This window comes from Asparagus officinalis, chromosome 7 (genome assembly GCF_001876935.1).
Source record: "Asparagus officinalis chromosome 7, Aspof.V1, whole genome shotgun sequence".
NCBI classification, from domain to species: Eukaryota; Viridiplantae; Streptophyta; class Magnoliopsida; order Asparagales; family Asparagaceae; genus Asparagus; species Asparagus officinalis.
The window spans coordinates 138744850-138760526 of record NC_033800.1 but is presented as its reverse complement, the minus strand read 5'-3'; the positions used below and the strand labels follow the sequence as shown (position 1 = coordinate 138760526).

General features: G+C 38.6%; 1 protein-coding gene across 1 annotated transcript; it reads left to right on the top strand.

Moving 5' to 3' along the window:
• LOC109848280 (dnaJ protein homolog) lies at nucleotides 10967-15013 on the top strand. The gene is made up of 6 exons (XM_020417707.1): nucleotides 10967-11237; nucleotides 12647-12809; nucleotides 12893-13034; nucleotides 13125-13401; nucleotides 13488-13686; nucleotides 14395-15013. Exons 1-6 carry the CDS (start codon nucleotides 11088-11090, stop codon nucleotides 14712-14714), a joined length of 1251 nt encoding a protein of 416 aa, XP_020273296.1. The 5' UTR covers nucleotides 10967-11087; the 3' UTR covers nucleotides 14715-15013.

Here is a 15677-nt window from a genome sequence, read left to right as displayed (position 1 = left end):
CTGGATGAGAAGCAAAAAGACGGAGAGTCAGTCGACAATTTTTTCAAGCGCTTCCGTAACAAGGCAATGAATTACAGAGATCCTGTTACAGAGGAGTTCATCCTGCAAACATGCCACAATAATCTCTCCATCGATGTCCTGAAAACCCTAGGGGTCGTACCATCCAAAACTTAGAAAGATTTGAAAATGTGCGGTGAACAAGCTGAACACTTTTTTAAAAAAAAGAAAGCTGAGAGAAGCCGACCAACGACATCTACAATCGCTGGGAACACGACTCTCGATCCGAAGTTTCAAAAGGAGTATTCTTTCGAAAATGATGAAGCTCCAGCCATATTGAATTACCTCCTCGCCAATGACAAAATCGAGCTACCACCTATTAAAGATCAGGAGGGAGCTAAGAGGATTACAGATCCAAACTACTATGCGTACCACAGAAGGGTTCTTCATCCCAACGAGATTTGCTTCGGACTCAAAAATAAAATCCAAGCCTTAATTGACTCCGGCGTCATAACGACGAAACAAGCCAAGTAAAGACGACTCTAACTCCATTGGGTGCACGAGTATAAACTGTTTCTCCTCACTCCAAAGAGTATACGAGTATAAACTGCTCCTCGATACTCCAACAGGTATATGAGTCAAAACTATTTCTTTTCTTTCACGGGAAATTTCTGGAGAGCACCATGCATGGTACTCTAAAGGATAACCCGATCATGCAGCTGAATATAATGATAAACCCAGTTTCGTAAGGAAAGCTGGGGGTGGATGGTTCATGTAACGGAAAGTTCTCGGAAGAATGCTATATGTAATTTTCTTAGGGATAACCCAATCATTACAAACAAAGTGATAAACACTACATCCCCACGGTGATTTCCGAATACTCTTTTGCTGAGATGAGATGAGATCACTTCGTTGGATCAATCTTCCCTCACAAAACTCATATTTGGTCAAACCTTTAAACAGTTAGGACCAAAGCCAAAATCCTCTCTCGATTCCTTCCATGAACGAGAGGTCCACAAATTGAACGATCAAACCTTTAAACAGTTAGGATCGTCTTAAGTCCCCATTTGGTCAAACCTTTAAACAGTTAGGGCCAAAGCCAAAATCCCCTCTCGATTCGTTCCATGAACGAGAGGTCCACAAATTGAACGATCAAACCTTTAAACAGTTAGGATCGTCTCAAATTCTCATTTGGTCAAACCTTTAAACAGTTAGGACCAAAGCCAAAATCCCCTCTCGATTCCTTTCATGAACGAGAGGTCCACAAATTGAACGATCAAATCTTTAAACAGTTAGGATCGTCTCAAGTCCCCATTTGGTCAAACCTTTAAACAGTTAGGACCAAAGCCAAAATCCCCTCTCGATTCCTTTCATGAACGAGAGGTCCACAAATTGAACGATCAAACCTTAAAACAGTTAGGATCGTCTCAAATTCTCATTTGGTCAAACCTCTAAACAGTTAGGACCAAAGCCAAAATCCCCTCTTGATTCCTTCCATAAACGAGAGGTCCACAAATTAAACGATCAAACCTTTAAACAGTTAGGATCGTCTCAAATTCTCATTTGGTCAAACCTTTAAACAGTTAGGACTAAAACCAAAATCCCCTCTCGATCCCTTTCATGAACGAGAGGTCCACAAATTGAACGATCAAACCTTTAAACAGTTAGGATCATCTCAAGTCCTCATTTGGTCAAACCTTTAAACAATTAGGACCAAAGCCAAAATCCCCTCTCGATTCCTTTCATGAACGAGAGGTCCACAAATTGAATGATCAAACCTTTAAATAGTTAGGATCGTCTCAAGTCCCCATTTAGTCAAACCTTTAAACAGTTAGGTCCAAAGCCAAAATCCCCTCTGGATTCCTTTCATGAACGAGAGGTCCACAAATCGAACGATCAAACCTTTAAACAGTTAGGATCGTCTCAAACCCCCATTTGGTCAAACCTTACTACAGTTAGGACCAAAACCAAAATCCCTTCTCGATTCCTTCAATGAACGAGAAGTCCACAAATCGATCGATCAAACCTTCCTACAGTTAGGATCGTCTCAAAACTCCCATTTGGTCAAACCTTACTACAGTTAGGACCAAAACCAAAATCCCTTCTCGATTCCTTCAATGAACGAGAGGTCCACAAATCGAACGATCAAACCTTTAAATAATTAGGATCGTCTCAAACCCCCATTTGGTCAAACCTTACTACAGTTAGGACCAAAACCAAAATCCCTTCTCGATTCCTTCAATGAACGAGAAGTCCACAAATCGAACGATCAAACCTTTAAACAGTTAGGATCGTCTCAAATTCTCATTTGGTCAAACCTTTAAACAGTTAGGACCAAAGCCAAAATCCCCTCTTGATTCCTTTCATGAACGAGAGGTCCACAAATTGAACGATCAAACCTTTAAACAGTTAGGATCGTTTCAAAACTCCTATTTGGTCAAACCTTTAAACAGTTAGGACCAAAGTCAAAATCTCCTCTCGATTCCTTTCATGAATGAGAGGTCCACAAATTGAACGATCAAACCTTTAAACAGTTAGGATCGTCTCAAGTCCCCATTTGGTCAAACCTTTAAACAGTTAGGACCAAAGCCAAAATCCCCTCTCGATTCTTTTTATGAATGAGAGGTCCACAAATTGAACGATCAAACCTTTAAACAGTTAGGATCATCTCAAATTCTCATTTGGTCAAACCTTTAAACAGTTAGGTCCAAAGCCAAAATCCCCTCTCGATTCCTTTCATGAACGAGAGGTCCACAAATAGAACGATCAAACCTTTAAAAAGTTAGGATCGTCTCAAACCCCCATTTGGTCAAACCTTTAAACAGTTAGGACCAAAGCCAAAATCCCCTCTCGATTCCTTTCATGAACGAGAGGTCCACAAATCGAACGATCAAACCTTTAAACAGTTAGGATCGTCTCAAACCCCCATTTGGTCAAACCTTATTACAGTTAGGACCAAAACCAAAATCCCTTCTCGATTCCTTTAATAAACGAGAAGTCCACAAATCGAGCGATCAAACCTTCCTACAGTTAGGATCGTCTCAAAACTCCTACTTGGTCAAACTTTCCTATAATTAAGACCAAAACCAAAATTCTCTCTCGATTCCTCCAAGGAACGAGAAGTCCACAAATCGAGTGATCAAACATTCCTACAGTTAGGATCATCTCAAAACTCCCACTTGGTCAAACCTTACTACAGTTAGGACCACAACCAAAATCCCCTTTCGATTCATTTCAAGAATGAGAGGTCTACTTTTGAATTGAATAATCAAACCTTATGACAGTCAGGATTATTCAAACCAGTCCAGATTTTCTAAATGGAGATCCCACTTTGAGTTTCTTTTGCATCAGGAGATAGAATATAAAATTCTTAATTTCTGATTCTAGGTTCATCTCTACCAACAAACAAGAGACCAGGAGATGGAATATAAAATTATTCCTATCTGATTCTAGGTTCATCTCTACCAACAAACAAGAGACTAGGAGATGGAATATAAAATTATTCATATCCGATTCTGGGTTTATCTCTACCAACAAAAAAGAGACAAGGAGATAGAATATAAAATTCTTTCTCTCCGATTTTGGGTTCATCTCTACCAATAAACAAGAGACCAGGAGATAGAATATAAAATTTTTCCTCTCCAGTATCGGGTTCATCTTTTTTACCAAAAAGACGTAACCCATCAACATTTTCAAATCCACATTTTATACGTGGGGGATGTTATCTCAATCCCTTATTAGAGATAAATTTATGTCTATCACACGTCGTCGGGTGGTACGTTCCCGTATTAACGACAAAGCCTATGTATTCAACATCATAGCACCAAGTCTAAGAGAGTTTATTCTTTTAGCACAACGTTACATACAGAACGGACTTAAACAATCTGCATGCTAGCCCGATTCAAACGGTAGTCGGTAAAGGCTCATCAAACCCGTTGATGGCTGAGGGTTTGCCAAAAATCCTATAAATATGATAATCTGACGCACCAGCTTCATTAGTTGGTCTCGTGACTTGAATATCCAACAAACTCAGGATAAAATCCATACCTACAGATGAACCGACCTGAATAATTGGTTCTGTAGTCTCGACACTCAAGACTACCATGCTCCAACGTCTTAAGATCTTAAACTGTATAGACTCCAGTAAACGCACGAGGATAAACTGTGTTAACGCCTGTCAACGCGTCAATGATTTTTGCCAAAATAAGGCTAAGGAAAAAAGTCCAATGGATGATCTCAGGGGATTCAATTACGATCCAAATATGAATTCCTAATGAAGACAATCAGTTCAACATCAGTTCAACGATAAGAGCTAATTCACAAGTCACAACATCAGTTTCAGTTCAAGATTTCGACAACGGTCAAGCGATAAATGTAACACCAGAAGAATTTTAGCTATTCTACAAAGCACTGAGTGGACTAAAAGATGAAGAAGTCAAGAGTTGAAGCTATTTACAGGTCCTTCTACACGATCTCCTCAACTAAATATTGAAGGGATTGCAAGTAAGACCTATCTTATCCAAAGTATTCCAGACTCCTTTATAAAAGAATGAGTCTGAGATACTTCGGAGGGGGTATTTGTAGGCATCTAAAAATACTTATAGATATCCAGATATAGCTCAAAACAAAGAGAAGATAATGAATGTTATTATCTAAGTCAAAGAGGATCATCCAAAGCTAAAATAAGCAAAGAAACACTGACGCGCATAGGCACGATAGTGGAAGGTGACGCATAAACAGAGTGAAGAGCCAATGGGAAGTTGTATATCTCTTCGTTAGCTTTCCAACGCATCTTGGATCACCTCATTCTGACATCGGACGAGGAAGTTAGAGCCAAAATACCCGAGAGGTCGTAAACTGCCTCGGAGGTGCGCGACAATGTACACTGACGCGCATAGGCACGGCAGTGGAAAGTGACGCGCAAACAAACAGAGTGAAGCGCCAATGGAAAGTTGTAGATCTCTTCGTCAGCTTTCCAACGCATCTTGGATTACCTCATTCCGACATCGAACGAGAAAGTTAGAGCTAAAATAACCAGGAGGTGCGCGACAGTGGTAACTGCCGCGGCAATGCGCGCCACCACCTACTGCCGCGGCCATTGAGAAGTTGAACATGTTATTTTTTATAGTTTTCTCGAGTTTTGTGTGTCCCACATGGCTTATTAACTGCTGGGGGTTACTTATGAACGTGAGGGAAGCAGTTACAAGCGAAAATTATGCCCACTACCCACGAAAATCGTGACATTTAAGGAGTTAAAAGTCGTGGGATGACGGTGACAAAACAGGGGGGAACCACTCCTTTGACCGCACCAGCAACGACTGCCGCGCCAAAGGAATCTCTTCAGCCGTGCTACATATGGCTGCCGCGCCCAAAGGGGTAGTTGCTGATCGGTTATTTTCTCCAGTTATCATCCAAGAAGACTATAAATACCCTCCTAGGGCCATCATTGATACAGAGAGCAGATTGGAGCAGAAAAGGCTTAGGCTTGAGCTTTTGGTGATTTTGAGGAATAAAGAGAGAATTTTCATCTTTCATAAGCATCACTTGGTGATTCCTAGAGATCTAAGCTCAGACTTGATCTTTGAAAGAGCGAACATCTTACATCGATAAGATATTCGCTTCAAATTCTTACTTCGATAAACGAAGGAAGAATCTTTAAACCCCCCCCTCACAATCTGTGAATCGGTGGTCCACGATCCAAAGCACTCCCGGCACAGGCAAAGTCCCACAAAACAGGAATCGATAAATGATTTCTGTGTTATTTTCTAGAAAGTTGTAATTTTTATTTTATTGTGTAAAAGAGGTCTTATAAAAAGATTATTTTCTTTTGAATTTATTATAATCGATCGAAGATATAATGAATTCCACAATGAAACCAACTTTCGACGAAAACAAACTGGCGACCACAGAAATCGATTACATTGTGGAAAGTTGGTTTTATTGTAGAATTCATTATAATATTTTAAGACTCATTCAATATCTAAAAACTCTAATGGCTAACATAGGGGATCTTTATTGTTAATCAACACACTAAGTATGTGTTAGTGTGTTCTAACAATATGTGTGTTGCATGTGTGTGAGTGATCAATGCTTGTACAAATTTCTAAGCAAAGAAAATATAAAATTACATTTTGATAATAAAGTATATCTTCTTCTTTGTTTTATTTTGCCTTGAACTCATCTATGTCTTGAGTATCTCTTTGAATATAATTATTGATATAGCTCTGAAACTGCAAAACAAATGTTAAAATATAATACACACAACATATAATATTTGTTATCATCAAAACAAACTAATCTTGGGGTCAAGATTCCTAATAGTTTCTACCCCTTATTCTACAAGGTCATGTTTGGAACCTGATTCGGGAGTAGATCTATTACCACTAGTGTGAGAAAGATGTACCCCACTAAGATTAGGACTGTGAAATTGTGGAGCCAAAGTTAGAGAATTCAGCATGTTCGTATATTACCCCAGATTATGGTGCATTAGAAAGTAGCTACTATCATGGAATGACATGTTCGAGTATGCTTGAGGTGGTTGTACAAAGTACGACTGCTGAAATGAAAAATACTCACCATCGCCGTGATGCACAGACTGAGGGGGTTGAGGTGGTAGGGAAGGTGATGGAACTACCCCCTTGCCTTTTTGATTATCTTTCCCACTCAATGATGTATTATCAGCCATTACTAATTAAATAGAGAAAATTAGATAACTGAAAAAGTAAAACATGAATATATGAATTAAAAACAGAACGATATTAATGGAAATAGAGTTATTGAGTACATGTGAACGACCATAAATAAAACATAAATAAAAATTAATTCTCTATGGTTACACCCTGATTATACTTATCACAGTAGTCCACCCATATCGCCCAAACAATGTCATCCCTAAGTATCTTCCACTCATTTCTTGATTCAGTTTTCTCTCTTTGGGTTTAGTTTTGAGTAAAATCAACTAAATTAGTGTCATTCTTAAAGGCCATCTCACCATCAATGTCTTCATTAAATTTATCGTCGTTGAATAGTTCATCACTTAGATTCACAATTTTAATAAAATTATGGAGTACTGTGAATGTCAATACGATATCTACTTGTATAGGAAAAGGATAATGCAGCTTAGCACACAAAATCTTGAAATGATTCTTTAATGTACCAAATGCAGATTCAATCTTAGACCTCAATAAAAAATATCTTAGATTGAATAATTCCCTTCTATTCTTAGGTGTTTTACTCGAATGTTCTTTCAAATGATATCGAACACCTCGGTATAGAGAGATGAATCCTGGCATGGTTGGGTACCCAACATCACACAGATAGTATTTGCCTACAATTTTATTAAGAAAATTATTAAGTCAAGTTTGAATAATAAACTTAATAAAATTTAAGTTAAGTCTTTATTTAATTACCATCATAGACTCTCAATCCATATGGTTATGATCTAGACAATACATCCTGAAGAATCCTATAATCATTTACAGACCCCTCCTAACCTGCTAGAACATATGTGAACAACTTGTTTGGGGTGCAAGCTGCAAGCACATTCTGTGTAACACCTTTGCGGCCTCGAAAACATGCAACAAGATTAATCTAAAGCATAGCATCAACATGAGTCTCATCTATCATTCTAATACAATCCTGTAATACGTGTATCACACATCTAAATTAAAATTTACTTTTATTGATTATACATTTAAATGTACTTAAAGTGTAGATATACCTTGAAATAAGGGAATTATAGCGGGTTGTTAACGATCTCTTAGGGAATGTCATTGGGGGCTTGTCTCATGTACCGTCCACGCAGACAAATAATTGTTTATAATACCTTGTTAAAATATCTACTAACTATCTCCCCTGATCTTATAAAATAAGATCTGACTATGCGATTTTTAGATTTATGATCCAGAATGTTCAGTGTCATGATAAGTTGTTCTTCCACTATTACATTCCTTGAGTCTTTTAGCAGGCTATTGTTCCTCATTATACTCCCTAGTTTAACAAAAATATCACTCCGCATTCTAATATAATTCACGCAACCACCATTAAAACCATTATAAATTCGCTCTATATGCTCAATTCTAGCTCTCTCTTGTCTTTTTTTCCTTATTTGGACCACTACGAATTGATTTATGTCTTTCTTACGTTCTCTTTATGACAGTAATTATTATAATTAGAACAGATAGGGCAGCACCTTGAACCATATTAACAACACTTTATTCATCGGAACAATCACTATCTTTATCCATCTACAATGTAAAAAAACATTATCCAGTTAGAAACTAAGTCGAATTCTAACAACTATGAACAAATTACAAATTACAAATTATAATTTACAATTTACGAATTACTAACATAGATTACTGTAATATCTAAGCAAAAAATATTACAGTGACATAAATACATTTATAAATAACAAAAATATGAACTTTTAACTCCTAAAATGAGAAAAATTACATTAACAACATGCTATATTAACATTTTCATACTATCTAATAATCATATAATTAAAAAAACCACAAATTGATCTTCAATGTGTCAGTTGAAAGTTCCATGTAAAAATTTGGTTTCTTAGCTATAAAATCCACTTTTTAGTCCAAGTTCCTCACTTCTCTAAATGTTGAAAGTTCCAAACAATGACAAATTACATTAACAACACGCTGACATTGGTTAAAATTATAATATGGATACTATATACTAATTCAAGAACAAGAATCACTTAATTTCAGAACTTTTCACATGAATAGTCAGGAAATCTTAGGAGCAGACCATGCACATTTCATTGGAGAACCTTCCTAATTCTCCTGCGAGGTTAAGAAATTATTAGTATATCTACACGTTCTTTGATCAGAGCTAGCCCCTTTTGCGTTATAAAAAAATAACATGGATAAGTATTAAAGAAAGCCCTAGATGAAGATCAACTCTGTAACATATCAGAGTTTTATTATTCAAGTATGCTAAATATATCAAAATGTCATCTAATCGCCACTGTAGTTTTCGTGGAAAAAGACATACAAACAATGCATTAGAAATTTCTCAAAACCCATCAAAATAATGCTAAAAAACACATTCTAAAATCGTAGAAATTTTATGAAATTTCAAAATTTTCTCCATGATTGGATATTCGAAGGTTTTTAATCATCTTTTCTTATCTGTGAAATCTCAAAAAAATAGGAAAATCAGAAAAATTGCTTTGAAAATCAAAAAAATTGTGTCAGCAAAAGATCAGACCCCCTCCCCCAAATTCTTAGATAATTGCTATAAATTAAACTAATAACAAGAAAATAAAAAAAATTATATTTTTACCTTGATTTATGAAGCAACAGCATCGGCAAAGATCAAATCTGAATATTGTCGGCAAAGATCAGACCCCCCCTCCCCTAATTTTTTTAATATAGGGACAAAGAAGGTCACGAGAGTTTCTGGCAGGAGGAGAGCAAGGAGGTAAGTATAACTCGCCGAAGAAATCAACAAGGAAAGCAAAAAGCCGATGTGGCTGTAATTTTCGTCTATTTCACGAGGTTGAGAAAGGAATTGGGGGGAGAGAAAAAAACTTATGTGGCGGCGATATTTCCCCCGTTTCCCTTCTTCAACCCTAGCGAACCAAAGAGGAGAAAAAACCGACGGAAAACTTATATCCAACATGGCCACGAAAAATCCTATGTAGAGAGGGTGTAAAACTTTTCCAAGGAGTTAAAAAGCGAACCAAACAGCCCCTAAACGTAAAGTTATTCGTACACTCTGCAGGTGTTATAATCTTGTCTTTTTAGTATTATATACATGATTTAAATATTTTCGGAAGCTTATCTAAAAAAATTATCTTGAAAAGGGTTTTTACATAAAAACCATCTTAATGTTTGTCCAAATTAATAATTATTATGTTTGGTTTTTTAAACCAAATCACCTATATTCGCTAATATGTTTGTAATGTCACACTTTTTTTAGAAGCCTGAAATGCAAACTTTACCCCTCTTCTCTGTCTCCACCTTCTCCCTTCCCTCCCATCTTTCCCTCCTCGTCCTCCTCTACTTTCTTACCTCTCCTCTTGCTCTCCCCTCCTTTATCTCCTCCATCTCTAGGATTTCTCCAAACCCTAACCTTTTTCTCCTCTCCCCCCTCTCCACAAATGACCCCTCTCCAACTCCTCTCTTCCCTCGCCTCTTCCCATTTCTCTCCTCCTCCATCTCCTCCACTACCTTCTCCACTTATCGGGTTTCTCTAAACTCTAACACCTCCCCCACTCCCCGCCCCGCCCTCCCCTCGTCCTCCTTTGTTCTCACTTCCCTCACCTCATTCCTCTCCTACTTCCTCCCTCTCACTCTCTCCACTCTCGCTACTGACATCCTCTTCTCCTCAATCTTGTATTTGTTTTCTCTCTTGGGTTAGATTGGGGAGTATAATATAAACTTCAAAATAAAATTAAACAGAATGTAGTAAAAAGTGTGACACTACAAACATGTTAGTAAATGTAGGTTATTTTAATTAAAAATAAATAAATAAAAATAAAGCTCATATATGTAAATTTAGATAAAAATTAATATGGTTTTGATGTAAAACTCTTTTTGAAAAGTAGAAATATATACGTGGAATCTCGTAGCAAATCGTTGGAATGGAACGTTAGTCCGTGGAGCATAAAAGAAAATTAAAGACCCCTTCGGACCAAAAGTGTTAAGGGCCCTTCCTTTGGGGCCCAAAAGTTAAAGCCCAAGATGAGGCGGTTTCGTGTTCTAAACTCAACACCAGATCAAATCCCCAAAACCAAAACGAAAGAGCCAGACGACGGACCCAAAAAAAAAAACCAAAGGACCCGCTCCAGAAATCGTCAAAGTCGTCCGCCGAGTTACAGAACAATCTAGATCTCAATCTCCACCGTCCAATACCACATCTCCCCATCCAACGGTCTACATCCCACCCCAGAGCTCAGCAGCTTCTAGATCCTTCGTGACTCCTCTAAAATCCTTCTCCCCCTTCTCGCCTCTACCCCTCTTAAATTCCCGTCTCCGGAGAGCGCGAGGGCCCAAATTCAGGTAAAATTTCTAGGGTTTGCTCCATCGAATCTCTCTCGCAAATTAGGGTTCCGATCTCGATCGAAGATGTTCGGGAGGGCGCCGAAGAAGAGCGACAACACGAAGTACTACGAGATCCTCGGGGTCTCGAAGAACGCGTCGCAGGACGATCTGAAGAAGGCTTATAGGAAGGCTGCGATCAAGAATCATCCTGACAAGGGAGGCGATCCTGAGAAGGTGATTGTTGATCTCTGATCTTCATTGATGTTTGGCGTTTTGATTTTTGATTTTTTTTGGGGTTTAGATCTGCTCAGATTTGATGGAAATTATGTTTTTTTTTTCATGGAGTTGGGATTGATTAGTAACGACTTGATATATTGGATTAGAATTATCCAAGAACGCATCTCTTCTTTCTTCTAGCATGCAAGGAGGTATCTTTTTATTCGGACGTGATAAGATGTCGTCAGTTCATAGCTTTAGCTGGTTCCTAATATTATTTATAGGGATATACAAGCCACCTAATTCATACTGAAATTTAAAAAGAAATATGAAGACCCCCTTTTGTCACTCTGTGTATTGGAACCATGTTTATCCACCCCCCCCCCCCCCCCCCCCCCCCCCCCCCACCAAAATGAAGAAAGTATCAAATTCTAAGGAGACCACCGTGAATAATATTGGTCCGCAGCTCTTTATTAATGCACGTTGGGGTTGTGACCCAAATTGCCTGGTATTACATGCATGTAGCAGAAAGCAATGTAGATATGAACACAGATAATTTGTCGTCGATGATATATGTTTAGATGCCCTTATCGCTTCTTGCCAAGTTGGAAATCCATCTGAAAAAGCGCATGGAAACTTCGACAAGTTTTGAGACTCAAATGTAACATGCGTTTTTGCTGGATTATTCTTGTGCTTGCGTGTTGGATTCTTATAACGAAACCTTTTTATAGACCTTCGCACAAAGCCTAGAAAGATAAGTTAGGAAAACCAACTTAATTTTCAACTTGTGAGGAGAGAGTAAGTAAATAATTTAAAAACATGTTCTTGGACCCTTAAAAGGAAAAACACCTTAAAAAATAATTGAGTTCCCAAACATGCTCTTTAACTCCTAATGGTCTATATTGTGTTTCATCAAATTTTTAGTGCGACAATTTATGGAAAATTATGATTGATTACTTAATATTAATATTGAAAGGTATAAAATGCTTATGGGACGTTCCTCGTTCTTCATGTGATGGTAAAATCTTCCCATTTGCGGGGTTTTTTGGACTTTGCATGATATCATTCTTTAATGCACTGGGCAAAAAATTCTGCACTAATGATGTGTCAGAATGAGAATTTTGTGACCAAGCCTCTTTTTTCTTTAGAATTTAATGGCTTTTGATGTATGTACTTTAAGCTGAGTCCTTTCTTCTGAGAGTCCTTCCGTTAATGCCATAGTTTGCAAGCCCTTAGATATTAGTTTTGGCACTATACTTTTGTTCTGTTTGGTTTATATTGCATAATTGTGTTTCTGGTGTATCTTACTTGTTCTTCATGTTGTAGTTATGTGGCTGTGTTGATTAGGTCATTCATTGTGCTTTTCCTTTCAAGATTATTTCAGCTTGTTCGGATATCTTAAGTTTGTGAATCATACATTGTTTCAGTTTAAGGAGCTGGCTCAGGCATACGAGGTATTGAGTGACCCTGAAAAGCGTGAGATATATGATCAATATGGCGAGGATGCCCTCAAGGAAGGAATGGGTGGTGGTGGTGGCCATGACCCATTTGACATCTTCCAGTCCTTCTTTGGTGGAAGTCCCTTTGGAGGTGAGGAGGCTTAGGTTCCTCCTGGTTTCGTTTCTCTTGTTCTTTTCATCTTTTTCTGTTCTTAATTCTTTTTTTATGATCAGGAGGTGGCAGCAGCCGGGGCCGCAGGCAGAGGAGAGGAGAGGATGTCATCCATCCTTTGAAAGTTTCTCTCGAAGACCTTTACAATGGAACCTCAAAGAAGCTCTCCCTCTCTAGAAATGTTATCTGCTCAAAATGCAAGGGGTAAGATTTTTTTTCCTCACGTTGCGACTGTCATCAATGATTTAATTGGCAGTTCTCAGCGGTTTAACATCTTTGTTTCTTTATTTGCAGGAAGGGATCCAAATCTGGCGCTTCAATGAAATGTCCAGGTTGCCAAGGTTCTGGCATGAAGGTATCCATTCGTCAGTTGGGTCCTGGCATGATCCAGCAGATGCAGCATCCTTGCAATGAATGTAAAGGAACTGGGGAGACGATTAATGACAGGGACAGGTGCCCACAGTGCAAAGGGGAAAAGGTTGTGCAGGAGAAGAAAGTGTTGGAGGTGGTTGTGGAGAAAGGGATGCAGAATGGTCAGAAGATCACTTTCCCTGGAGAAGCAGATGAAGCGGTAATTTTCATTGTTCCCTGTGATATTATTAGCATGTGTATCTGTGTTATTCCTGGGGTGCTGACTTACAGTTTTCATGGCTGCAGCCTGAGTGCGTCACAGGTGACATAGTGTTTGTCCTCCAGCAGAAAGAGCATCCCAAGTTCAAGAGAAAGGGCGACGATCTCTTCTATGAGCATACTCTCTCTTTGACTGAGGCTCTCTGTGGCTTCCAGTTTGTGCTGACACATCTTGATAACCGGCAGCTGCTCATTAAGTCTAATCCTGGCGAGGTCGTCAAGCCAGGTGAGCATCTAAGCACAACAACCGTATACTTATCCTTTTAAGATTTTGGGATGGGTAAATTTCGAAGGGTTTTGCACGAAACCCTCATGAATATGAATCATAGGAAGTCTGTTTGCACATTCGAACGTATAGTAAAAACCCCGCTGGACTGACCCTAAACGAGAAGGGTGAACTGGCCCTAAACATGAAGGGTGAAAGGTCGGTGAAGTCTAAACCATTTTGCCTGAAAAGGATAATCTAGAAGACATACTTAGTAGATGAGGGTATCATCAGGTGACAAGCAACTGTCATCTGTCGTAGTAGCACATCAAACGAGTTGCCCTTTTATGATTTTATGCTGGGTAGACTTCAGGGGGTTTGTGCATAAGACCCTTATGAATATAAATCGTAGAACGTCTCAGGACTTTCACCAAATAGAGTAGAACTCTTTGAGTGAACTATTTACTCCAACAGGTTTTTAATTTTAATTTTAATTTAATTTAATTTTTATAACATAATCTTACCAAGAACGGCTAATATATGAGTTAATAGATAATGGTATCGTGTGATAACTGGAAGTGGTAACTTTCGTCAGTCATTATTTCTTAGACAAGCTCTTTAAGGTATTTTTTCTATGATTCATATGTATGTGGTTCAAAGCGTTTTCTGCAAATACCTGTTGAAGTTCAGTAATGTGTTGAGATACCCTTTCCCCATTGTGGCTTTCAGATCAATTCAAGGCCATCAATGACGAAGGAATGCCAATGTACCAGAGGCCGTTCATGAGAGGAAAACTCTACCTCCACTTCACCGTTGACTTCCCAGATTTCCTCTCTCCTGAGCAGTGCAAGGTGATCGAGACTGTGCTTCCTCCAAGGACTTCATCTCAGCTCACCGACATGGAGCTTGATGAATGCGAGGAGACGACGATGCATGATGTCAACATAGAGGAGGAGATGAGGAGGAAGCAGGCACAAGCTCAGGAGGCCTACGATGAGGATGAAGATACGCATGGCGGTGCTCAGAGGGTGCAGTGCGCTCAGCAGTAGAAACACCGTGATAATTGTAGTGCTAGACTTGTGCGTTGGGGGCTGATGCTAGGTGCTGCACGGTGACCTTATAGGGACCGCATACTATTTGTTTTCCTAATGATAAATGATCTTTTAGTTTGATGCCTGTGTTCATTCTTCATATACGCCCGTGGCCTCGTATGGACCTGGGACTGTTTTTTTTTTTTGCCCTCCTTAGTGGTCTTCGTTTCGACACCTGTTTTCTTTCTTAATAATGCTCTAGTTACAGGGCGAGATGAAAGGGTGACGGTTATTTATGTGGTTTTCTTGATGCTTAATTTGATGTTATTGTGGTAATTGGCGGCCCGTGATGCGTAACGCTAACTGTGTCACCGTCGTTTAAATTATTCTCATACGGATACACGTCTCCATAGAATGACTCTTGATGACTCGTTGAATTGGAGAAGCCAAATAAAATAAAATAAAAAGTTAAAAAGAAAAGAAAAAGAGTTCTCTCTTGCAGGATGGAAGCAAATTTTAGACTTTATGTCGTATGTAATCTCTCGTCTTCTCAGTTATTGATGTTGTGGAGCTTTTCGTTTACGATCAGAGATATGAGAGCATAACTCTTATCAAATGGGACGCGAAAACAGTCAGACGAAATAGATTTAGCTTCTACTCGAGCTCTAATAGATTTTCGGTGTTCTTTAGGGTATCTCTAACAGCTTCTTCAAAAAAAATTTCAAAATGATGAAGCAAAAGTCATATTCTCCAAATTACGTTTTGAGAGAGTATAATTCATTGTCCTCGTCAATCTCCCTTGCCATCCCTCTGCATCACCTTTAAACTTCACTCGCCCAAAGAACACGTTTTGAGTATAAAATTCACATCTTTTGTTATAGTTACGAGCTTTGTACGCGTTGCATCCCCAGAGATTGTTATCATCTTTAGACGTAGCTGCATAAAAAAAAAAAAAAAAAAAGGCCAAAATAAAAAAAAAGC

Bases quoted from the DNA above. Each gene is read 5' to 3' on its own strand.
- LOC109848280 (XM_020417707.1), top strand. From the start codon at position 11,088: ATGTTCGGGAGGGCGCCGAAGAAGAGCGACAACACGAAGTACTACGAG. The intron at 11,238-12,646 runs GTGATTGTTGAT...ACATTGTTTCAG, and splicing joins AGGGAGGCGATCCTGAGAAG to TTTAAGGAGCTGGCTCAGGC. The intron at 12,810-12,892 runs GTGAGGAGGCTT...TTTTATGATCAG, and splicing joins TGGTGGAAGTCCCTTTGGAG to GAGGTGGCAGCAGCCGGGGC.